General features: G+C 33.9%; 3 protein-coding genes across 4 annotated transcripts; 2 read left to right on the forward strand and 1 right to left on the reverse strand.

Moving 5' to 3' along the window:
* Positions 1–538: 538 nt before the first annotated feature.
* LOC132604933 (uncharacterized) lies at positions 539–2,344 on the reverse strand. Of its 2 annotated transcripts, none has more exons than XM_060318288.1 (2): positions 2,244–2,344; positions 539–1,547 (listed from the first exon to the last, which is right to left on the reverse strand). In XM_060318288.1, the coding sequence occupies exon 2, from the start codon at positions 1,429–1,431 to the stop codon at positions 772–774; it is 660 nt and encodes a 219-aa protein (XP_060174271.1). In that variant the 5' UTR covers positions 1,432–1,547; positions 2,244–2,344; the 3' UTR covers positions 539–771. The 2 variants fall into 2 exon arrangements, with proteins under 2 accessions (XP_060174271.1, XP_060174270.1); XM_060318287.1 differs by having other exon boundaries at positions 2,154–2,344.
* A 7,800-nt stretch (positions 2,345–10,144) lies between these two features.
* LOC132604934 (protein RSI-1-like) lies at positions 10,145–11,957 on the forward strand. Its single transcript, XM_060318290.1, has 2 exons — positions 10,145–10,278; positions 11,565–11,957. Exons 1-2 carry the CDS (start codon positions 10,179–10,181, stop codon positions 11,747–11,749), a joined length of 285 nt encoding a protein of 94 aa, XP_060174273.1. The 5' UTR covers positions 10,145–10,178; the 3' UTR covers positions 11,750–11,957.
* Positions 11,958–15,860: 3,903 nt separating this feature from the next.
* Positions 15,861–18,517, forward strand: LOC132604935 (uncharacterized). Its single transcript, XM_060318291.1, has 2 exons — positions 15,861–16,023; positions 18,143–18,517. The coding sequence occupies exons 1-2, from the start codon at positions 15,904–15,906 to the stop codon at positions 18,464–18,466; spliced, it is 444 nt and encodes a 147-aa protein (XP_060174274.1). The 5' UTR covers positions 15,861–15,903; the 3' UTR covers positions 18,467–18,517.
* Positions 18,518–26,967: the final 8,450 nt, after the last annotated feature.

Here is a 26,967-nt window from a genome sequence, read left to right on the forward strand (position 1 = left end):
GTCTATATGTCAAGTCCTTATACAAGGGCAATTTGACAACTAAAACCAAGCTGACACGCCCTAGATCATTTACCGGAACTGACGGGTCTTTGGCCCAAGATGTATGAGGCAAAAACTCGTCCCACGTACAGTTTGAAGCTGAGGCCCAGCCCAACAATAATGGTGGGGGCGTAGGTCAACTAACACAAAAAGATATAATTCGCTCAATGATTGCCTTCAGTTCCAAAATTCATATGAGAAAGGAGTGTTGTTGTTTGCGAGGTCTTGATCATTTATGTGAACCCAATTTTCTTTTCATTTATAAAAAATTGATTATCTGTAAACCGTCCCTAATGAGTGATCAGCTCATGTTTGAGCATGATGAATCACATCGTGCCGACTTGTTGCCCATACACTTTTCAGCCTCATACGAGAATGGAAAACTGGACATTTTATCCAAAACAATTTCATAAAACATAATACACTACCTCAAACAGGTCTTTTCTTTTTATGATATTTGGGTTATCAGTATAAAAAATTCATAAAAGACATGCTGTGAAAGTAAGACCAAAGTAGGACCAAATGTTCATGTTCTTGCTATAAAAAGTTAGTAGGTGCAGTAATAGTCTGTATTCATTAACTTCAATTACTAGATACATTTCTACCTCCCACAAACAAGAAGAAATGCAAAATAAAAAATAAAAAGAAACAACAACACAAATCTAAGGTGACAAAATTTGTAGAGCAACTCTGAATATGTGAAAATTACTGGATCAACATTTGATGAAGTGATCAGAAAATGTCAAGAATTTCCAATATGAAATTGTTGCAAAGTGGGCAATTACCTCCTTCAACCCAAAGCTCCCTTGAACATAACCTGCAAAATGAGTGCCCACAAGGTACAAATGCAGCACCTTTGTGTCTTACTTGGCAAACACAACAATTGTTTAATTCTCCTCCACCAACATCGCCACCACCATCGTCCTCATCCTCGTCCTCGTCCTCTCCCATCATGTACGATGACCCCTCAGACTCTGCTAACAATGCCATCAATGACATTCTCACTGGCTCCTCCCCTCCCTCTTTCGTACTTTCATCTCCATCTTCCACGCTCTCTTCCTCATTTTCGTCTTCTTCTGACTCCTCCTCATCGTCCTCGCTATGCATGCCTGATCTTCTCATTGACACTGAAGGGTCAAATTTTGCGCTCGCGCTCCCTCTATGAGCTTTACTTGAATTTCTATTCAACGTCCTGCTCCTCGTGCCTGTTTCCATCCCTCGTCTCGATCCAGATAATGGTGAGTGACCGAATTCGTTAACTATGTCATCAGGGTAAGTGGCATCTTTTGATGAAGGAAAGCGGGCGGAAAGCCTATGAGACATTGCCCGATTGTTACCCTGATTAATAGGAATGTCAGAAGTTGGAACAGGAGTTGTGGTAATTGAATCCATTTAGTTTTTCCCTAAAGTATTTGCAAGTGTTCCTTGGTTTCTAGAAGATTCTAGTGGACTAGTATTCTTGCCACCACTGACAACGTGTCCACAATTTGAAACCCGTGAGGTAACTCCTACAAAATGCAAAAAAAGATGAGAGATTTCGCGTTGAATTCAAAAGCCTATGAACAATTGAAATTAAAAAATAACATAGCAAATTTTCTTAAGCAGTGGCGGATCTAGTGCGATGGACACTGAATGCGTATGCATTCACTGTCTTTGATTTGATCAATATATATTTATTGAAAATTTTGTAAGGATTGGGTTATAATTCGTGATGAGATTTGAAAAATTAAGAACAAAAAAATAATCATTTTTTAGAGATGAGATTTAAAAAAATAAGAACAAAAAAATAATCATTTTTTAGAGATGGGAAAGTTTTACAGAATTCAAACATAAAAAGTGTAATGCAGAAATCAAGGAGAAAAACCCAAGATTTGTTAACCAAAAAGATAGATATGATCTGTAAAATCATGAGAGTTCATACACAAATTTTGAAGGTAAAAAAAAAAAACATCCGAATTCGGGCAAAAAGAATGAGGGTATTCTGCCTAAATAATAAATAAGAGAATACTAAAGATGAACCATAAATATTTTCAATTCAAACATCTGAGATTTGTAAACACAAATTCTCATGACAATTCATATACAAAAGATTAAAGGGGTATGAGAAAACATACATGAGAAGGCATTAGATTCATCAAACAAAGCTCATATCTTGTAAATCAATGAAGGGAAAAAAAAAAGTTTGTAAAGGAAAAAATACGCACATTTCATAGAGAGGATGAGAGAAAAGAGAGAGAAGAGGAAGGTAACTGAAACAAAAAGGTTCGTTTCCCCGATACTCTCTCTAACTCTCTCACTCACTCCCTCCCTTCTCTCTCTCATGTTCGTCTATTATTCAATAAAATGAGTGAAATCATATTTTTAATTTAAAATTTATGCAAATCGCCAATATGTTCTAAATTTTTAGATATAAGCATTTTTTCTGACTTATTCGACTGTTGACCAACAATGTTATAAAATTAATGACTATTTTGTTCTCTAAATTATCAACCTCGTTGATAGATTTTCTAGTATCATGACATGTTTCTTCCTACTCTCTCCAACTCTTTCAGTCACGCCCCCCCCCCCCCCCCCCCCCCCCCACACACACACACACTCTCTTCATGTTCATTTATTATTCAATAAAACGGGCAACAATATTATTCTCTTTGATTTTGAGCCCGTTTGGATTGACTTATAAGTTGCTTATAAGCTGTTTTTAGTTTTTTTGGGTGTTTGACTTGCCAGCTTAAAGTCATTTTGTGCTTAAAATAAGCTCAAAAAAATAATTGGGCCCATTTGACTTAGCTTATCTAAAGCAGCTTATAAGCTGAAAACAGCTTATAAGCCAAAAAATAAGTTAGACTACCCCAACTTATTTTTTTTAGCTTATAAGCTGTTTGCAGCTTATAGGCATAAGCCCATCCAAACAGGCTCTTTATGCTAATCGTCAAGCTTTTCTCAATGTTCAGTTATAGGCATTTTTGACTTATTCTCTGTTGACCAACGATTTTATACCCCTAATGTATTCGATATAGAGCAACTTTACCTCAGTTTCAAAAGTGTCTTGTTCATAATTCTGTCCTTAGCCAAATGACCCAAATTTGCCATTATTGGCAAATTGTAACCATTTTTTCCTATTAAAAATTATATATTTTTTAAACCAAATTGATGCCACCTTCTAATAATTAACCCCCACCCCCTCGCCATTGTAAACCACCCCCTTGATTATAAACCGTTAGAAATTAGAATATCTACCAATTTGTTTGGTTATTCATCAGCTCCAATATTCTGGCTAGTTTTTTCGATTTCACCATCAAATCTGGCCCACCTCTCCAAATTCGAATTTGATTAGGTTAAGCATTTCCAGTAATTTTTACCAACTTGTTCTCTGATTCCATTAATAAGTTATTACTGAATTGCATTGTTTTGTCCACCATTGCAACATGAGAGCCGAAATCAGCTTTTAGTCAATTTATGTAATATTATGGGGCATTTGAAAATGGCATTTTGTTGGTAAATTGGGTATGAGTTTTTTTATTTAATTTGTTTTCTTAGTCAATCTTATGTAATATAAAGACATATTGTAGGTGGAATGAAGTTGCTCTTGTTTTATATGCCAATGTATACTAATTGAGTTTTAAAACGTGCTGTTGGGAATGGAATTAGAGTATTGTAAAGGTTGAGTTTATGATGCAGAAATTAAAGGTATAAGACCGTAAATTTGCTTTACACGATCGAGTCATAGTTACCCTTATATTAGATGTGGGAATTCAGTATGTTACATTTCTTTTTGTTTTAAGACAATAAACTCCAATCTTTAATAGGGAAACAGTTTACGTCAACCAATAGTGGCAAATTTAGCCCATTTCGCTAATGGCAGGGTTATGAACGAAACACTTTTGAAATGGAGGGTAAAGTTGGTCTATATCAAATACATTAGGGATATATTTGTCCCTTTCCCTATATATTATTAAAACTAGATAGGTAGTGATTCATTAAATATGCTGGTGCTACGTAATAAAACAGTACGAAACCATATAAATTCAGATAGGATACAATAATACAACCACATCCAAGGAGCAATCCAAAATTTTACATGAACTTAAAATCATGGCTGAAGTGTGGCTTCTTTTCTACCTATCTGGTAGATTACTCATATTCTGCCTCTATTCTTTTATGGCTTTGTTATCTGGAAATGTATACTAATAACAAAACAAAGCACCCAAAGCCTTACATTATGTTATGCCCACTTTAACATTCATAATACAAATACTAAATACATCAATCTCCAATCCAGCACTTAAGACAAGCTCCAGAGAGTTTGTATTCGTTGCTAGCCTTACTCTTCTGTGTCTCTATTCCAGCTTGACACTGTAAAAGAAGAAAGCTGCTCAGAAAAATATATATAAATGGTCTCAAATGTCAACAGAATCCCGAGCTGACTTGGTTGATTGCTATAAGTAATATCATTTGTTATATTTTTTTTAAGATTCATTGGCTACATTATAATAAAATCAGCAACATTGAATGTGCTACTGTATGTATATTTCCTTATAAATCAGGCTTAAGCAAAAGTTATATGGATTGACTTCACATATATAAACTTTTAAGCAAACCACACACATCCGAAATACAACTATAGATTAGTGTGAGTTTCGTTGATTAGCAATATAGAAGAACTCCCTAGATATATGCTAATTGAGTAAAAATCATGCTATCTGTAAATTTCATGTCATTACAGCAGAACCAGTGAACCAAAAAACACAAAGGTAGCTATTTGGTTATTCAACTACAAGCCACTGGATAGGAGTTTTGTTGTTTAATCCAACGGAACAAAGATGTTGTAATACAAAAAGACATGAAAGAGATTTAAACAGAATTTACCAAATTAAGCGCCGGTTTGATTAATTGAATTATGAGATATTTATAAGCTCTCTGTACAACACCTAGGACTAATGCGAGCTCGCAGTGAATTCTTCATCGTACCAGTGAAATCTAACTCTCCAGTTCGATCAACATCATCTCCCTCCTCAAGATTCTACTTGAAATGCTAATCAAATTGCCATAAAATATCTTCAATGGAGCAGAGAAATATCCCAAACACATTCTACTCCCTACACTGTTTTCCCTATTTCCCTTTGAGTTCTGCCAGGAAAATGATCTTCGTGAATCCACTCGAAGAGAAGTGACAGCAAAAAAATCGAAAAGATCACACCCTTTGAGATCTTTCATCCTCTTTCTTGGATACTAAATTCTGCTATCAAAACCAACAAAACCTCTTGTAGCATCCCTACTTTTAGTACGAAATTGATGCGGAAGCTGCACCATGTATCACAATGCAATCCTAAACCAGTGTGCACAATTCATTCTAAAAAAAATAAAAATAAAAAAATGTACTCTATATTTCTTATTAACCATTATATCTAGCACAAATCACTAATAAATCAGTATACACAGGGGCGGAGCCAAGTGGTAGCCAGGGTGTTCACTCGAACCCCCTTCGGCGAAAAATTACCATGCATACACAAAGTTAAATTTTTTGTATGTTTAATTATTAGATGCTGAACCCCCTTGGCTTCAGAGGCGTATCTAGCCTTGTAGTTTGAGGTTCAATTGAACCCTAAACTTTCGACACGAGTATAAGTTTATGTGTAAAAAATTACTGAAATTGTAATAAATAGTAGATATGAACCCATAACTTTAAAAATATAATTGGTTCAATGCTACAAATCTTAAAATTGAACACATAGAGTTTAAATCTTGGATTCGCCTCTGCTTGGCTTCCTCGTTTCTTACTCTTTTATATTTTTGAACCCCCTTAGTGAAAATCTTGGCTCCGTCACTGAGTATACGTACAAAGCTATATGATACCTACCATTTTCATCCAGCTATATCACGTTCCAACAATGATAGGCAATATGCGACAAATATTTCAGAAACCTCCCTCGGCATGTAGGAACTCCAGAGTAGTTTCAGACATGACAAAAATAAATTTCAGGATGTTGAGAAAGAGTATCAAGAGTTTATGTATTCTGATGCGTTCTGCAGGGTAAAGACAGATGGTTAGCAGTTAGTACCTTTGGTATCTGCTGCAATGTTGGATACCTCTCTTTGGAAGGTCATTCATACACGAGCCTCATTAGCATGAAAAATCATAAGATAGAAATCATATGAGCCAAAGATTACTTTACTGGAAACAGATCTTTTTTTGGCCGAGACACATCCACATTTTTGGCAGATATATGTTTGATTTTATCCAGGATGTTTAAAAATCCCTCCATTAAATTCAACCTGAAAAAATGAGCAATCATCAGTCAGTGAACGCGCAAGGAAAATCTAAAAATCTATCAACAATACTCAACGGAAGTTTATCAGGAAAACTACCAGTACTCCCTACATTCGGCTGAAGCAAACTATTAGCTCATGCTAATTTCTCTAGAATATTCTTTTATCGAGTTTCTCTAGGATATTATTAAAGTACCTTTTTGGAAGAAATTAGATTGTATTAGTGAAGGATACTTGTATTATATTTTTAGACAATACTCATGAATTTGAGTGACAAAACTGGATACTGAATGGAAAAAATTTAAACAATTTTCCATTGTATAAGCTAGCGGTGTACAAAGTAAACCGACAAACCGCACCAAACCGATAAATCGAATCAAACTGAGAAAAAAACCCGATTAGTGGTTTGGTTTGACTTGGTTTGGTGTTGAAAAAAAAACCCGACCATAATTGGTTTGGTTTGGTTTTAGCTAAAAAAAGTCAAACCGAACCAAACCAACCCGACATTACATGTATTCAATTTTTAAAATATTTTATACATAAAAATATTTATTTGTAATGTAATTTATAAATATTTCTTAATTTTTTTTTTTTGTAGTTTTTTATCTATTATCATATTATTCAAGCTTGAAATTAGAATTTTGAATGTGAATAGGTTTTATATCCTATGGATGTTATTAACTCATATAAAGTCCAAACCAAAACCAACTCAACACTAATACTAACAAAAGAAATTCAATTTACTACTAGGAATGACAATAATGTAGGATATATCTCCTTTTAGTTTTGCATAATTGGTTTAGAGACTGAAAATACATTACTTAAGTTTTTTTTTTCTTGTCATGTAATTAATACTTATTAGCCGTACTTATTTTAGGATGACTTAGTATTTTTAGATTATGGTCATTTTCTTTATGGCTTATTAATTAGCAATATTTATTTTAACCGATTTTATTATCTTTTGTTGAATATTTTAATACAATGTCATCACTCTTCTCACATTTTGTGTTATTTTCTTATGAAACATTTTAATTACATAGTTGTATCTTACTAGGACTAAAGAAATATTTGAAGTAAAAGTTATATATTTTGTATCAAGACTATTCCGAAAACAACCCGAATAACCCGAGAAAACCCGAGGTTGAAAAACCCGAATTTTATTGGTTTGGTTTGGTATATAAATTTAAAAACCCGACGCAATTGATTTGGTTTGGTGTTTAAGAAATCCGAACCAACCCGATCCATGTACACCACCCCTAGTATAAGCCCATACCCAGAGCAAAATGAATAAGAAATCAAAGTTTTTAGAAGACAAAATAATATAAACACTAGATTATGTTAGCGCACGGTAGCCAGCAATGTGAAAACTGAATGAGCTAATCTGTCGTGCTTTACAACTTTTTCAGCCATTCCATTTGGTCAGTGCCACAGAACCTTTTTCGTCATATTCATCTTCAATCTCCTTTAATTGAAACACATGGATGACATCATAATTTGTTACTATTTCTTTTATAATTTTATATGCTCGTAAAATGTACGTTCAAGTATTATTTTGCACTTAAAAGTTAAAATGACTACCATATAACTACATGCACACACACACTGAGAAAGTTTACCCGATTTATAATTTTCCAGTAACTTTCATAGACAAATTAAACAATCTAAATATCTAGCAGAGTATAACATCCAGAAGCAACATTGATAATTAGAAGAACCTTTTCCTTAAATGTGCTATGTGGAACATCTTTCTCGTGAACATCCTGCATAAACAAAGAACATACTTATCAGTTTACCGCATAGCAAAATGTAAACAAATCAACATGTACAATCTTATTTCTAGTAGATGAGAATATTTTTGCTATAAAAAATCACTTATAGCCAAGTTTCTTTTATGCTAGAAAAATCACTTGTAAGCAAGCTTCTTTAAGGCATGTCAAGATAAGTAAGGATGAGATAATCCATGAAGAGGACTCTTGATCTTACATTCAGGACTTTTTTAGAGTTTAGATAGATGACATGTCTTCTATATGTGAAGGAAGAGTGATAAAACTATTTTTTCATTACGATTTTGGAATATAAATCACTTTACGGAAGAAATGAGAGAACCAGAGAATCAATACATTTAGGTTGTGGCACTGTCTTCTGCATATAGTACCATTTCTTCTACTAACCCACACAAACGAAGTTTCACCATTTGGTCTACAAACTTATGAAAAAGGGGTAAACAGAGCAAAATGTTCACTATCAGGTTATTTAAAAGCTAAATAAAGAGAAGTCCAGCGAGAAGATAAGTAACCACATCCAGGATCATGTCGATTAATGCTAAACAATTCATGATCACAACACCTAAATCCCTAGAAGGGACAGCACGAACATTTGGATTTTTCAACAAAATGTTAGCCTTTAGAAAAATCTGGTTATGGCTATCGATGTTAAGTGCATCTCTGCCATCACTTGTGGACTTGGTCCACAAAGGTTCATTAATTTGTAAAAGCGTAAATAATTCCTCCATAGTATTGTCAGCAATTTCATGTTGGAAATATTACGGAAATCACAGAAACTCTTGTAGCTTGAGGCGTGTCAAAAGACACTGTCCTTAAGGATAATTCACCTGTATAGGTGTATCCCCCAGGATTCAACAAGCTCTTCTAGTATAAACTAGGAGCACAGAAACTGACAAAGATTATCTTTTTGTATCCACCACTAAACGAAGAAAAAGTGTTCAAAAGTTTTTACTTTGTTGCCTTTCTAAAGTAGATATATAGAACTATATATATATGTAGTAGTTGAAAACCATTGTTAAAGATCTGTCAACGTTCTCATTTTAATTTAAATGAATATAAGCCAAAGATAACCATTTAAGAGGTCAAATACGTTATCATTTGAATTGCAATGAATTCAAATTATATGTTACAAAATGACAACTTATTGCTCATTAAAAATCAATATGTGACAATCAATAGTTTGAAGAAAACCTTCTGGCAACGGATCAAATATTCCCATAATAAATGCCATTAAGGCAATTCAATTTTTGTACCAATTGATTGTTGAAATTGTAAATAGAAATATTAGAAACTAATAATTCTTTTTGAGATAATAAAATAATTATTTTTCCAACATTTCAAACATATGGGACTTATCTATGTCTGAAATGTTCAGTGTAGGACATGGTAGACTTATAATAGTACTTGAAAGATTATGGAAATGTTTTCCTTGCCTATTCACAAAGGGAAGAACCGCATATATACAATGTAGGAAGATAACGACAGATAATTAGGAAGGCTAATTATCTCCTTTGACCATACAAAAATATATACACTATATTTAACCGTACTCGTGTAACTTCCAAGGAGAAGATTGAGATCAAGGGAAGGGCCAGTTAGTCTAAAAATTAAAAACGGACATTAAGTTTAGAGAGGATTGTTTATAGTTGGTACGATTCTTCCAAATCTATACATTTTGCTATTGGGGGTCTACAACTTGAATAATGTATTCCAATATTATGCGCAATTGTTTCATAAACATGATGCGGTGGCTCTTCAAGTGATGCTGTAGTGACACATGTAATTAGGTAATAGCATAAAAGTCTGAATTGCCCTTAAAGATCGAAATATATTGCATTTAAGCACACATGTCAATCTCAGTCCCTAAACTCACGCTTCTATTATAGTTAAAATAAAATAAAATAAAAATCATAAATTCACAATGTGAAGCATTTAAGATAAGTCTTAAGTAAATGCTATATGGGCAGCATAATCTAAAATGGATTACATATTTAATATTGTGATTATAATTGATCTTGCCTATATATATATAATGCACTATTAACAGATTCATTGCTATCAGAGATAAAATTAAAATTGAAAACTAACATGAGGCTTCTTCACATTTTTTTGGCTTTGCTCATCATGGCTTCAATGTCAAAAGCTCAGCCCCCTGTTGGTCCAACAACTTGTCCTGTGCCTAAAGATAGTAAGTACCTCTTTTTATCATTTTGTGTTCTTTTTTTCATATCCACACTTTTATTAGTTCAAAATAAGGACGTTGAAATTGTTCGGAAAGTAGTTCTTTACTTCTAACATGACTCTCGAATCACAAATCTATATTGGTTGAAAATTGGGATACCTTATGAACTATGGTGTTGGCGAGGTACATGTATTTGAGTATATAGTTGCAAAGGTTCTAGAGCTGAATTAATTGATTTACTCCCTATTCCCAAATTGATGGTTATTTGTATTATTTTCAAGTAGTATTGATCTATATGTGTGTATAATTAATTTTTTCGAGGTGAAATGGTATGTCACTTGGTTCGATGTGTCTCCGCCCTACATGGTTTAATCATGTTATTATAAGGGTGTCAAATGTGTGTGTGGAGGGGGAGAGGGGGCTGAATTTGGGCGGGTCAAAATGTGTTTAGTTAATAAATGAGCGGGTTATTGACCCGCTCAATTCTTACTAAGTTTAAATTTATTTATTTGTTTTTTTATAATTTTTTAGTACCTAATAAAACTATTTTCTTTCTTTAGTATTGACAAGATTTCTCGTGGTTCAATTTGGAATGCATATCAGCCCAACTTTTTATGGACTGAAATAGGTTAGCCTGAGTTAATAATTGGGTGGGTCAATGATTAGCCCAAACTTGGACGAGTTAGGCGGGTTATGCTTTTATGGGCTGATTTTGCCAGCCTAATATTATATAGATATAAGCTGAACAATCTACACTCGTCTATCAGTTTTATGTTGTAAAAGTTTAAAATCTTCGCTTGTCTTTGATAAGTTTGTATTAAATACTCATAGATTGCATGTTATCTGCAATTAAAAAAAAAAGGAAAAGGTTCAGATTTACCCCTTTACTTCAAAACAAAAAGTTTACATTTAACCTCTGTTATACGTTGCGAACAAACATACCCATGTCGTCAACGAAGTTGTTAAAAAGGCCCCTTTGTCCGTTAAGCCTTTTAACCATGAGTCCATGACCAAGAAAATGGTCATTTTTAACAATTTTTTTGACGCCAGGGGTGTTTTTCTTCGCAAAAGTACAACGATGTTAAAAATAAACTATTTTTGAAAGTACAGAGATAAATATGTCTTTTTGCCCTAAAAGAAATGAATCTCTACACAAATAGTCGGTTGAATTCATTGTTTACTTTTTCAACTTGATAGACATAAATTATATATTGATTATACACACATTATATATATACTATGCATCAGCCGGCTATGTTTAATTTTTAAAATATTTTATTTGTGTTTTTCAGAATGTGAAGAGGCATGCATTCAGAGATGTTCAGCTAAAGGTCACAAAAAAAGATGTTTGTTTTACTGCAACCATTGTTGTAATTGGTGCCAATGTGTTCCACCAGGAATTGCTGGGGAGCCAAGAGATTGTTGTTCTTGCTACAATGATTGGTACAACCGGCAAGGAGAACACAAGTGTCCATGAAATTAAATTAATCATGGAAGAAAATGGTGGATCAGTTTAGTGTTTAATTTTCTTTATTTGATCCTCTTGAGAAGGATTTCTCATGTGTTGCTAAAATCAAGAATTAATATTTCTTTATTATGTTTTCTGTTTGGTTATCATGATCAAATTATTATCCATATTACAGAATCTCATGAACTAAAAAGAAACTGAGTATGTTTATTGAGTATATAGCGAATTGAATATTATTTATGGAATGAGAAAGTACAAAAATATTAACCAAACAGGCGAGTTGAATGTCTAAATTACCACTCTAACTTATAGTAATTGGTCACTATATTCACTCAACTTTATTCTATTTTTCATAAGTCATCCAATTTTCCTCAGTTGGCTTACATGGTCGTCCAAATTTACCTAGTTTGTTTCCATGATCATTATAGTCGGAAATATAATTTCTTGTACATGTTTAATGACGTGATAACTATAATTTTTTTTTAAAAATAATATAAATATTTAAATTTATTTAGTACCCAACTCGTCCTCAACTCGACACCCTTAAAATGGGTTGACTATATAAGAAATGCCCCTTAATAATATTTAACTAAAAGAGTACGATTGTTCTTCAGCTTTTCTCATTTTAAATATTAGAGACATTTAACTACGTCTTTTATATAGCCAACCCATTTTAAGCGGGTCGGGTTAAAGATTGTGTCGGATTTAGGATGGGTTAGTTCCAAATAAATTAAAATATTGATATTAATATTTTAAATATTTTTGTCTAAAAATTTACGGTTGTCATGTCATCAAATAGGTACCGAAAATTGTATGTTCATGGAAACTAAATAGGGAAAGTTGAATTACCATGGAAACTTATTAGGCAAAGTTGGACAACTTTTAGAAAACAAAAGAAAGTTGAGTGATTTTGATGGCCAATTATTATAAATTGAGTGACCATTCAGGCATTCAATTCCCAAAAATGCATGTTCATAACTTTGAACAATATAAGAACTTTGAATAACAGAATAAAATTTTAAAAATGAAAAGAGTTTCTCTAATCAATATTTTTAATAATGGCAGTATATTATATCTACAAAATGGTAAATTGAAAAAACTGTAAGCAAAAATTGAAAGGAGAAGATTGAAATTTAATCATATATCCAATGAAACTTATATGCTTAACAAACAAATACTCTAAATAGCAATAAATTTTGAATTAATTAAATTCACAAAAGAAATGTATAGATATTAAAAGGGAAATGACTCAAATATGCCACTGAACTATATGAAAATGACCAACAATATTACTCGTTAATAATTGATCTCAAATATGCCCTCGCCGTTACAAATATGAGCAATATCTGCCCTTTTTTTTTCTTTTTCAAACGGTCCTTCAATTAGAGAATAATGACAATTTTTAATACTAAAGCTTGCCACATGTCCAACAATGCTATAATTAGAAACTTGTGTGTTCATGATAATGGAGTGTTAAATATAAAACTCAGCTAAAATTGAAGGAGTTTGAACCATGAAATTCAAACACTCTATTATCAATATGTCGAAGCTATTGGGTTTGTTGTTCGCCTCAATAAGCTGTAAAATCCTAGACATTTTCTACTTGAGGTTGATGCGTATTATTAAAGGAGTTGACATATTTTATGTGATTAACTTAATTACCCTATAGACGAATGAAAACACACGTAAAAAAATTTCTAAAATTTGAATCGAAAGTATCTAATTGAAACATTTTATTAGGAGTTGAGATGTTCAATTGACACAGAGTTTAGTTCGGGTGTTTAGATGGAATATCCTGAAAAATTTAAGGGGTTGTCTATGTGTTAAGCCTAAAATAAAAGGGGCAATTTGCAGGATTGCCCTTCGCTGGGGTGGTCTTTAATTTTTACCCCTCAAAATGGTGGTCTTTAAATTCTGCCTGCAGGCAGAATTTGGCCTGCACAGGTAGAATTTCTGCCTCCAGGCAGAATTTGGCCTGCACAGGCAGAAATGTGCAGTCCAAATTTTGTCTTAAGGTAGAATTTTGCAAAGTCTGCCTTGCGATTTTTTTTAACTGAGCTGAGGTTCAAACTCACAACCTTGGGGTGTTAGGCGAGGGGTAAAATTTAAAGAACACCAATTTGAAGGGCAAAAATTAAAGACCACCCCAAATAAAGGGCAATCCGCGCAAAAAAAAAAAAAAAAAGTGGGGTTCTTTGTTTTTTGGTGGGCAATTTGCACGATTGTCCTTATATGGGGTGCTCTTTAATTTTTGCCCTTCGCCTAAAAAATTTTGGGTTCCGGGTTGGAACCCCCACTCAGTCAAAAATTAAAAAAAATCGCAAGGTAGAATTTGGATTCGCAATGCAGAGTTTGTCTGCAAACTCTATTTGCCTGACGGTAGAGTTTGCCTCCTTGCGAATCCAAACTCTGCCATGCGATTTTTAAAAAAAAAAAAATTTGACTGAGCGGGAGTTTGAATCCGGAACCTCAGGGTATTTTCGGTCACTTTTTTAAGCGAAGGGTAAAAATTAAAGACCAATAATTTGAGGGATAAAAATTAAAGACTAGTGCCTTTGAAGGGAAATCCACGCAAAAAAAGAAGAAATTAATTTGCACGATTACCCTTATTCGAGGGTGGTCTTTAATTTTTGCTCCTCAAATTGCTAGTTTTTAATTTTTGTCCTTCGCATAATACCCCGAGGTTCTGGGTTCAAATCTCGTCTCTGTAAAAAAAAAAAAAATCGCAAGGCAGAGTTTCCTAACAAAATTAGGCCTATTCGAGCAAAAATTAGGCCTTAAGGCAAACTTTTGCCCAAAATTAGGCATTAAGGCAAGCCTCTACATTAAGACCTAACATTTGCCCGAATAGACCTAATTTTGGGAAAATGTTAGGCCTTAAGGCAGAAGTTTTGCGAAAGTCTTGCCTTGTGAAATTCTTTTCTTTGTTGATTGTGCTGGGGTTTTAACCCAGAACCTCGAGGTATTTTCGGCCAATTTTTTAAGCGAAGGGGAAAAATTAAATACTAGCAATTTGAGGGACAAAAATTAAAGACCAGCGCAGAAGGGCAATCCACGCAAAAAAATGTAATAAAAGTGGGGTGAAGTTATAGAAGAGTTTTTTTTTTTTTTTAATTGTTTTTATTACATGGGGGGAGGGGAAGAGAAAATGGGGAAAGAGATTACAATGTGGGGATTCGAACCCTCACCAACAAGGTGAGAGTTCAGGTAGCTAACCAACTGAGCTACTAAATCCCTACTATAGAAGAGTTTGGATTATGTCATATAACAATATCTGATACTAAAACCCATAATTAGAGGCAAATTATATTTTTGTGACTTCCGTTAGGGTAAGAGCAAATACGGTCTAAATTTGTAACTGCAAGGGCATATTAGAGATCAACTATTAACACGTGGCATCATTGGTCCATTTCGTAAAATCCTATGACATACTTAAGCCTTTTTACGTCATTAAAATCACAAATTCACAATGTAGAATAAGATATTTTGTACAGAATGGATTACACTAATGCAAGTCTTTAATTTAATAAATGCAAGTTTTAGCTAAACAATCTAGCATCGCGTGCATTTATAGTAGATAACTACTCTGTCCGTCTCAAATTATATGTCATGATTTTTAAAAATAGTTGTCTCAAATTAATTATCGTTTTAGAAGTTCAAACAAAATTTATTTTCTCAATTCACCCTTAGTGGTTATTGTTCTTGCAAACTACAAACACCTCAATTATGGATGATATTATGATTATTCAAATACGAATAAAGGGTAAAATATATATAAAAAAATATATAAAAAAAACTCATAATTAGTGTTTCTTAAGACTTAAGAGGCGTGTAAAAAGAATCATGACAATTGACAAATAATTTGAGGCGGATTAGACCAATGGAATTCTGTCTGCTATATTTAAAATTTAAAACTAATAAATAAATGCTTCTGAATTGATCTCATCTTTTAAGAATTTTAATGGAGAATTAATAATGTCTATCTATGTCCTTAATTAGAAAAGTCTTAAATTAATGCTACATTAGCAGCATAATCTACAATATGGATTGCAAATTTAATATTATGACCATACTTAATATTGCCTATATATATGCACACAACTAAGGATTCGTTGCAATGAAAAGTAAAATTTAAAATAAAAAGAGGTTTGAAGAAGTTATACATGATGAGTCTTCTTCACATTTTTTTGGCTTTGCTCATCATGGCTTCAATGTCAAAAGCTGAATTAATCAATGTGGACAACCCCCTGTTGGTCCAACAACTTGTCCTGTGCCTAAAAATAGTGAGTGACATTTTTTTTTTCTCTTTTATTATTATTTTCTTTTCATATCCACCTTCTTATTAATTCAAAACAAGGACTGTTCGAAAGTATATTCTTTACTTTAAACGTGACTCTCGAATCGTAAATCTATATTGATTGTAAAATTGGAATACCTTATGAACAGTGGCACAGGCAAGGATTATAAATAACATCGATCTACTATCATAATTTGCCTTGTACACATATTTGAGTTTGGAGTTACGAGGTTCTAAACTTAATTGATTTAACTTCTATTCCCAAATTGATGTTTATTTGGATTATTTTTAAGTAGTATCGATCTATATGTTTGAGTAATTAAATTTCTCGACGAAATGGTATCAAGGATGTCACTTGGTTCGATGCGTCTTCGCCCTGCATGGTTAAATCATGCTTTATTTGATGGACAATCTTTCTTTTATCTATTAGTTTTATGATGTAAAAGCTAATCAATCTTCTCTTATCTTTAATAAGTTTTGCATTTTGATTGCACGTTCTTTGCAATAAAAGAAAGGGAAATGGTCAGATTTACCCCTTTATTTTCAAAAATATTTACATTTAACCTCGATTATTCTTCGCGGACAATAGCACCGTGTCGTCAACAACATTATTGAAAATGGCCCTCCGTCCATTAACCCCTTCCCTCATGGACAACAACGCCCCGCATGACATGGCATTTGAGTGAGGTGGACGTAATGTGGCATGCCACCTCACCACCCTTTCCTAATACACCCCTCCATCTAGAGGTGATAATTTGAACCCATTTTATTCACATGTTAGTGAGTTGGGTCACTCATATTTTAGGTGGGTAAATATAGTCTTCAAATCTCTCTTTAACCCATAAAAATATGGGTAAATATGGGTAAAATATGAGTATCCATATAAGAACATACTAGACCCAATAATAATTTATTTTGATACCCCACCACCCACACCGCCATCCCCCCACCCCCACACACTTTTTTTTTATTTCATATACTTTATTTTTCTTTTATAAAAAGCTTATAAAAAAGGAGAATTTTTTTTCTTATCTCTCACTCCGATCCCTACCCCCACCCACACCATACCCCCCCCCCCAATTCAATTTCATATATTTTACTTTTATAAAATTTTATAAAAATGAAAAAAAAAAATGATTACCCCCACTCCACCCCTCCACAACGCCCCACCCCACAAATTTCAATTTCAAATATTTTACTTTTATAAAAAATGAAAAAAACTTCTTACCCCCACCTCACCCCACCCCTCTCTGACCCACCCCCCCCCTCCAAAAAAAAATCAATTTCAAATATTTTACTTTTATAAATGTTTTATAAAAAATGGAAAAGAAAAATTCTTGCCCTCGCCCCACCCCCTCCACGACCCCCCCCCCCCCCCGCCCCAAATTTCAATTTTCACATATATTACTTCTATAAAATTTTCATAAATAATGGAAAAGAATTTCTGGTCCCCCACCCCTCCCCCTCGCCTACCTCCACCCCCCCCCCCCCCCCTCCCCCAAAAAAATCAATTTCATATATTTTACTTTTATAGAAAAATTATAAAAAATGGAAAAAAAAATCTTACCCCCACCCCCGCCCCTCACCCCTGAAATTTATATGAAAAAATTAATTTAACTTGACAAACAAAAAAATTATAAACATACATTTGAAATAATATTACACTTGTATAATATGAGTTAACCCATAACCAACCCAGCCATTTATCACCCAACCCATATTTACCCACCTAAAATATGGGCGGTTTAAACCCAACCCATTTTTATTCAAACCATTTTCAACCAAACCAAACCCACCCATTTGCCCACCGTAGGCTCCACCCCACCCCAATTTCTTCTTCCACCAACCCCCAACAGTGAAGTTTTACAAAATGTGTGTCATCCAAGTTCTAGATTAATCGTTCCAACCAAATTTTAACTTCAAATCCTACCCACGTCTGATTTAAACCCAAATTTGGTTAAAACACACACACCCAGAAATAGAAAAATATATTGCTTTTTAAATCATAAATTATTTTTAAAAGTAGGGGGGTAAATCTAACCTTTTTCCCTAAAAGAAATGTATATAACTTTAACCTTTTCTTTTTTACTTTTTGTGTTCTACAGAATGTGGAGAGGCATGCATTAAGAGATGCTCAGCTACATCTCACAAAAAACCTTGCTTGTTTTATTGCAACCATTGTTGTGAATGGTGTCAGTGTGTTCCACCAGGAACCGTTGGGAATAAAGAGTGTTGTTCATGCTACAATAATTGGAAGACAAAGAGAGGAGGACCAAAATGTCCATGAAATTAAATTAGTTATGAAAAAAATGATTTGTATTGGATCAATTTTATATTTATTTTCTTTGTTTGATCTTCTTGAGATGGGATTTCTCATATGTTGTAAAATCAAGAATTATTACTTCTTGATTCTGTTTTCTGTTTGGTAATTATCTATACTGCAAATTTTTATGAACCAAAAAGAAACTGAATTTCCTTTATTGAGTAAATTGCAACCAGGGTCGTTGAGCGGCTTGGGTTAAATTTGAACACGTTAAAGTGGGTTAAGTTAATAAATAAGTAGGTCAATTTAGTTAGGCAGCTGAAATGAGTTGGGTTAAAATGAGCTAAAAGCGGATCATAACCTAACTTGTCCAATTTTTATTAGATTTTAGTTAGTTTGTTTGTTCTTTTACAATTTCTAAGAACCGTTTATTCTCTTTATTATGATTATATATAACATATTAGCTGAAAAAATGTCTTCTTAAAAATATTTGGATAAATTTGAATTACATAGGATAACCCAACTTTTAGATGGACTGAATTGACAGGCCAAAACAGGTTGAGCCAATAAGGGGCAATTTGCAGGATTGTCTTTCGCTAGAGTGGTCTTTAATTTTTGGCCCTCAAATCAGTGGTCTTTAATTTTTGTCCTTCGCTACAAGCCTCTTGGTTTCAGGTTCGAACCCCTGCTCAGTAAAAAAATTTAAAAAAAAAATCTTCGCAGGGCATAAATTGGGTTTGAAAATCTACCTTAAGGCCAAAAAAAAAAATTGCTGGAATTTTGCAAACCTCTATCTTAAGGCCTAAGTTTGGGTGAACGTTTGTCTTAAGGCAAACTTCTGCATTAAGGCATAAGTTGGGTCCAACTTATGCCCTGCGAATCCCAACTTTTGCCCTGCAAATCCCAACTTATGGCTTGCAAATTTCTTTTTTTTTTCTTTTTTTAACTGAGCCTCGGTTCGAACCCAGGACCTCTGGGTGTTAAGCGAAGGGCATATATTAAAAACTACCAATTTGAGGGGCAAAATTAAAGATCACCCCAAAAGAAGGGAAATCCACGAAAAAAAAAAAAAAAAAAAAAAAAAAAAAAAAAAAAGACCAATAAATGGCAGGTCAATAATCCAACCAGGGTCATACTTCCATGCACTAATTTTGCCACCCTAATTAAAGCAGGGGCGGATTTACAAGTTCGATCACGGGTTTAAGTGAACCCAGTAATTTTTATCCAAATCTTGTATATATTTTAAGAAATCTACTAAATATCTATAAATATTTGATTGTAAATTCAGTTATTATTATAATATTAATTTAAGTTGCTATAAACACATATAAATTTCAATTCTGAATCGAGTGGGATTGGATAGGTGAATAATGGAGAAAAAGGGGAAATTTTAGTAAGGAGAACCGCACATAAGCGAAGACCGTTTGGAGTTGCAATCATTTAACTGTAAATCTAATCTTAGCTCAACAATTCCTCATTATTAAATAGAAAATATTTAATTTGGAACAAAAAAGATTATCGAAAAAATAATCAAAGCCAATGTTTGAAAGAAAAAAATCAAGACCAATGATTTACAATATATTTTCTAAAGGCCTTGCAGGTAAGGGGAAGCGGAGCAAGCGCTTTGGTTACGGAATCGACCTAATTTAATAGTTTTGATTCAAATCTCGTATTCGTATTAAAAATATTAAAGATGTAAAAATTATTAATTTAGAATTCAGTAATTTTAACAGAGATTTTAAATAATTGCTCTGTCTTTACTGGCATGTCTCCTAGCTTGATATGACTAATTGTTTCTTGTTTTTATTAAACAAACAAAAATTCCAAAGGAAAAAGATGTCTAATTGATTGTAATTTACAATGTTTTGATGCTATGGAGTATGGACGGTTTACCCATTAATTTGAAACATTATTTAATTATTCATTTTTATTTGTGTAGAAATTATTAATCATAGATCTTTGACAATCCAAGCTTATAAGTTACAGGTACTATGTATTTCTTTGGTCCGTTCGCCCAATTTTTTATTTTAGTAGAATAACAAGCAAAATATAATTAGCGGATTATCCTAAATTAATATGCACGTAATTAAGGGATTAATTAATTGTAATCATTTTGTAACGAAATAAAAATTGAAAATTATAATTAGTTTATGAAGTTATTAATGATGAGGATTCACAATATTTTCTTGCTCGTCTCATGGCTTCAATTTTATCAAAAGCGACCACGATATATATGGATATTCCAAAGCCACCGGTTGGTCAAACAACTTTTCCCGTGCATATATATATATATATACTAGTTATGTGAGGCCCGTGCTTAAACTCAAGATATAAAAGTAGATATTTTAACTAAATAAATATAATTTGTGTTAATATAAGTGTACAACAACAACAACAGTCATGTACCCATTGTAGTCCACAAGTGGGTAGTTATATGAAAGAAAAAAATTTCATTCCACTCCTTTAATATTTTAACTTCCATTTTGATGAAATTATTTACTTCAAATCAAATGTGGAGCCAGAATTTGACATTTATAACTTATGTATCCTAATTTTCTGAAGTTATTTAGCTCTAAATAAATAATCTATACATAGTTAATGAACTTTTAAGACAAATACATAATTTAACTTGTGCAGCGGATGGAGCTGCTCCTCTCTTAATTAGGGAGTAGCGGTTCGAACATGGATATGGAAAAAATCTTTGGAGGAAGCGCTTCCCCCGAAGAAGCGCGATACAGTGCGAATTATCTAGATTAATTGGGCTCAAATGCGGATATCGAGCACCAACCAGAAAATCAAAGAACATGAAAAATGAGGTAGGAGGTTCGATAGTTTTTGAAAAGTAGGCCTTAAAAACAAAAAACAAAAAAATTGACTTAAATAAATAAGATTAGGACCTAAAAGTAATTAATTAAAAAAAAAATGGGAAATTATTGTGAGGACTACAAAAATCCCCAGGTTCGATAGCTTTTGAAAAGTAGACCTTAAAAATAAAAAACCAAAAAATTGACTTAAATAAATAAGATTAGGACCTAAAAGTAATTAATTAAAAAGTTTTTAAAAAATTGGGAAATTATTGTGAGGACTACAAAAGTCCTCACATTTGCTCTTATATTATATAGTAATATATATATATATATATATATCTTCCTATCAGTTTTTTTTTCCACGTCTACCTTCTAAGGATCAAACGAGGACGTTGAGGCTGTTCGAGAAATGATTTTTTGCTTTCAACATGAATCGCATCACCAACGTATCCCCTAGAATTAGAGACACGTTAGAATTGAAAAATCTTACCTCATTTTACAAAGATTGTTGCTTCTTCCTCTGATCAAGAGTAAAGAATTCTACAAAAAGAACAATTTGTTTATCTTTCAAATAGAATTATCTATTATTAACCAAGTGGATCTTTCGCAACTCAAAAAGCCTGTATACTTTCCTGGTTAAACGGGTTGGGGCTTTTTATTTGCTTGCAGTACCGGTTTTTCACCTTTAGTAAGAAATAGATCACACTTGAGAGGGTCGTTTGCCACACATTTCTAAAAAAGTAAAAAGGTATAAATGAAGCAAAAAAAAGAAAAGTACATCTTAACAAAGAAGAATTCAGGATTTTAATTTAATTGGTTCAACTTTTAAAATTTTCAGTATTGAACTCATCTTAATGTTAAATTTCTGGGTTCATATCTAATATTTATTGAGATTTTGGTAGATTTTGGTAGATTTTTACATATATATCTATACTTCGTGTCGAAAAATATTATGAGTTCAGAAGAACTTGTAGCCAAAGGCTATATCCGCCCCTTCATCTTCAGTGAGAAAGAAAAAATTTGAGTTACGAAGCAGTTAAGTTAGCTGACTACTCTATTGATTAGTTACAACAAGGTTGCGACACGGGGTGGATCTAAAGTCCATTTACGATTTCACGTGAATTTATTAACTTTTGTCTGGAACCTGTATATAAATTAAGAAATCTATTATATATCTATAAATATTTGTGTGTGAACCCAGTTATTATTGTAGTATCGGAAAAGGATCAAAATTACCCCTGAACTTTGGGAAAAAGTTTATTTATACCCTTCGTTATAATATTGGGTCAATTGTGCCCTTACCGTTATACTATGGGTCAAATATGCCCTTAAGTCCAATTTCATTCATTCTTGAAAATTCCTTGTTGACTTCAAATCCCAAATTGTCCATAAAGCCGCAATATGGGTTCATCATAGTTCACAACGAAGACACTGATTTTGCTGATTTTCACCTTGTATTCATTAATCTGTTTATTCCTATATATACACGTTATTGTAAATAAAAGAGGCTAAGAAAAATACTAAAACCTATACACTTGTCTACTCATAATTTGTACAGCTGTGTAACAGAAAAATATTCCTTCACATGACTAGCACGTGAAGGAAGGTTCTTAGCAAGTTCCTATTTTATCCAGCTGGCAGATTAACAACGGCTGGGATTGAATTTGTGAAAATAGAGATCTGTGGCTGTGATTGTTCCATGTGTTTGGCATCCAATGCCTTGGTCAACACAGAACATATTGAAGTGGGAAACATACTTTTGTTTGAAAACTTTTCTACTTTATACTTTTGTCTGAAAACTTTTCTCTTTCCTTTTAAACTCGTTCTCTTTCCCCTTCTCTTTCTTTTCCATTTTTCTTCTTCTTCGTTTGATTATTTCAATCTGTAACCATGGATGCATCATTCAAACTCGAGATGGTTGGATCTTCATTATCCCCCCTCAAATTGAAGGGTAGTGAAACAACCCCCAATTTGTCTAGCAAAAATCGGTGAGATGCCCCAGATAGGGGTTTTGTGAATAGATCTGCAATCTGTTGCTTTGAAGGGACGAAGGACAAAGTAATGAGACCGGAGACGAACTGTTGTCTTACAAAATGACAATCCAGTTCAACATGTTTCGTCCTTTCGTGGAAGACCGGGTTTTTTGCAATATAGCCGCTTGGCTATCGGAGTGAAGAGTCACCGGCAAGCTAGGAGGAGTGGCAAGATCTGATAGAAGCCTTACTAACCAGGTAGTTTCTGCTGTCACTCTACACATTGAACGGTATTCAGCTTCCGCAGACGACAATGATACTAAGATTTGTTTCTTTGATTTCCAGGAAACGGGTGCTCCACCAAGGGTGATGAAAAAACCACTGACTAACCGTCGAGAGTCAGTACAAGATGCCCAATCAGCATCGCAGAAAGCAAGTAATTTGAAAGATGAATCAGAGGAGAGGAGGATCCCTTGACCTGGATCATTTTTCAGGTACTTCAAAACTCTAGTAGCAGCTAATAAATGTGATTCTCATGGCTGTTGCATGTATTGACTAAGACTCAGAACTGCAAAACTTAGGTCAGGTCTAGTATGGGTCAGATAGTTGAGTTTTCCCACTAGGTGTCTGTATAAAGTGGGATTGGATATCAAAGGACCATCATGTGCATTTAGTTTGGAATAGGGGTCAAGAAGAGAGGAAACTGTAGCACCTGAACAATCAAATTCTTGTAAAAGGTCCAGAGTGAACTTTCTCTGATTTATGATGAACCCCTGTTTTTCCCTTAAGATTTCCATACCCAGGAAATAATGAATATCACCCAAATGTTTGACCTTGAAAGCTGTGTGTAAAAAATCAGTGATGTGTTGTATTTCAACAAGATCATTACCTGTAATCAAGATGTCATCCACATAGACTGCTATGATGGAGATAAGATTGGCATTTTGCTTGAAAAATAGTAAGTAATCATTAAGAGAGCTAGAATACCCTTTAAAAGCTAAAGCACCAGCCAACTTAGCATACCATTGTCTGATGCTTGTTTTAAACCATACAATGACTTCTTCAATAAACAAACCAATCTAGGATTAGGACAGTCCATACCTGCAGGAAACTTCATGTAAACCTCTTCCTGCAGGTCCCCATGTAGAAAAGCATTGCTTATGTCACGACCCAACCCCGTGGGCCGTGACTAGTGCCCAAGCTGGACACTCGTATGTACCTGTTAACTATAATCATCCACAACTAGCATAATACAGACTTATCAATACCAAGGCAAGACGTCGTCTCAAAACTGTCGCATTATTTAGACGTATCACAACAACCTGTCTCCTGGGGAGGTACAACTTTCAACAGACATTATAGTACATAAGCCGATAAGGCTTTCATAATATATATAAGGGAACATCCCCGCTATAAACGAGCCGACAAGGCTATCATAACACATTACTTCTCAAAACATACATACATATATATATATATATATATATATATATATATATCTACGCAAGCCGACAAGGCTGCCACTACGAATGGGAACGTCCCAAAACATAATCCATATAGACACAACTGAACAACATCGATACACAACCCACACATATGTCTACAGACCTCTAAGAGTAACAACAGTATCATATGACGGGACAGGGCCCCGCCGTACCCCTGGATAAAATACATATACACCACAAGAGATTTTGTACCAAAATCTAGGCTCCGGAACAAGGGAGCTCTCCAAGATAGCTGAATAGGACTCCTAAGTTGGGGGGTTACCAACGTGAGCATCTGTACCTGCGGGCATGAACGCAGCCCCCCGAAGAAAGGGGGTCAGTACGGAATATGTACTGAGCATGTAAAGCATAAATACAATAAACAGGATCATACTGAAGTGAGGAGTACAGAAAACCAGTACAATAACCAGAAAACCACAAGGCTTACCTTTGAATCATAAATCATGGTGTCAATATCAGACTTAACCGTTGACACCCAATTTTGTCCCGCCTCTCCTCCAAAATACCTATTTACGCTTCTAATATTTTTAGAAAATTAAAAATATATATATTTATTTTTTACTAAATTATTAGCCTCTTATCAATACCGGCACTTTATTATTCTATTACAGTTACTAATTATTGTTATTATTATTATTATTATTATTACTATTACTATTATTATTATTATTATTATTATTATTATTATTATTATTATTATTATTATTATTAGTTCAAATCCGAGCCCAATCAACTCATACTATTTTGGACCAGTCCATTAATAACCAACCCATATTTTAATTCATCAACACCCTATTCATAAAATCAGCCCACATTTTAATTCACCTCAGCCCAAAAAAATAAATACTCAGCCGACATTTTCAGTCCATTCCTTCTACCCGACCCGGCCCACCACCCTACCCGACCCGGCCTAATATTCTTATTCCCAACCCCACCACCACCGCCGCCTACACCCCACTCCCACTTCCCTCTGTTCCCCACCTTCGTCTTGTCCCCCCGCTCCTCTCTCTCCCTTACTTCATCATCTCCATCCCCCACCACGCCGTTCCCTTTTCCCCACCACCGCCGCTCCTCTTCCCTCTCCCCCTTTTTTCTTCAACACAAAAGAACCCCCCAAATCCCCTCCTTCTTTCACCATAAAAATCAATGAACATCTCACCATTTGAATTATTTCAAGTATTTTGTGAAAACGCTGCATAAACTCGCATTTTCGTCTACTCATATGTAAATTATCTTTTGCAAGTTTTATTGCAAAAATAGCACTAGTATTCAAAATCATATCAACATTCATAAGTTTATTTTAAATGGCATTTGAAATTTCCTTTTATGCAAATCATCATGTTTTCCACAAATCTCATTCTAAATAGCATTTTTTATTTAAAGTTTTATCAATTTCTATCAATTTTGTTTTAAATGGCATTTGAAATCTTCTTTCATGCAAATTATTATATTTTCTTTAAATCTTATCTTCAGCAACATTCTTATATTTTTCTTAAAAAACCTTAGCAACATTTCTTAGCCTTTTTTTGTTTTTTCTTAAGGTTTAACGTCTTATTTAGCATTAATTAATTAACCTAAGCTTGGTCGGATAACCGTAAGTTAACGGATTCTAAATGATGCCTAACCCCTTCCCTTTAGGATAATATAGAGCCCTTACCTAGAATCACACTGGTTAAGCAGACTATTAACGGAGGTTTAGTTTTAACTTTACCTTAGTTAACATTTAGGTGTCCTAATTCACCGTTAAATTAATTAGGTGGCGACTCCTTACACAACACAAAACAGGAATCTCCAATATGTCGTACTTCTAATTTGACCCGGTTAAAATGGGGTGCGACATTAACTCGTTATGAAACTTAATGTCACCATTAGAGAATCATCTTGTTCATATGCATATGTATAACGTGTCCCGGCCCTCTAGTGAGGGACTCGATGAATAAGATCATCATGTGCCATCCTGGCCGCCATCCCTATATCATCATATCATCATGTCATCATATCATCATATACATATATATAACGTGTCCCGGCCCTCTAGTGAGGGACTCGGTGAATAAGATCATCATGTGTCATCCTGGCCGCCATCCCCATATCATCATATCATCATGTCATCATATCATCATATACGTATATATAACGTGTCCCGACCCTCTAGTGAGGGACTCGGTGAATAATGCAGTGGATCTGTGCACGAAAACATGTCCTGGCCCGGGACTCAGTGAAAGATGTATTGATGCATGCACGAGCAGAGTAGTGAGAAACCATACGCAAATTAAATCATATCTGAGACTCAATAGAATAATCAAAATGAATCATCATTTGAAAACCAAGACAATAGTCATATCAAATACCTTTCGAATGTCGCTGTGGATTATACAAAAA

Source organism: Lycium barbarum, chromosome 8 (genome assembly GCF_019175385.1).
Source record: "Lycium barbarum isolate Lr01 chromosome 8, ASM1917538v2, whole genome shotgun sequence".
In the NCBI taxonomy this organism is placed as follows: domain Eukaryota; kingdom Viridiplantae; phylum Streptophyta; class Magnoliopsida; order Solanales; family Solanaceae; genus Lycium; species Lycium barbarum.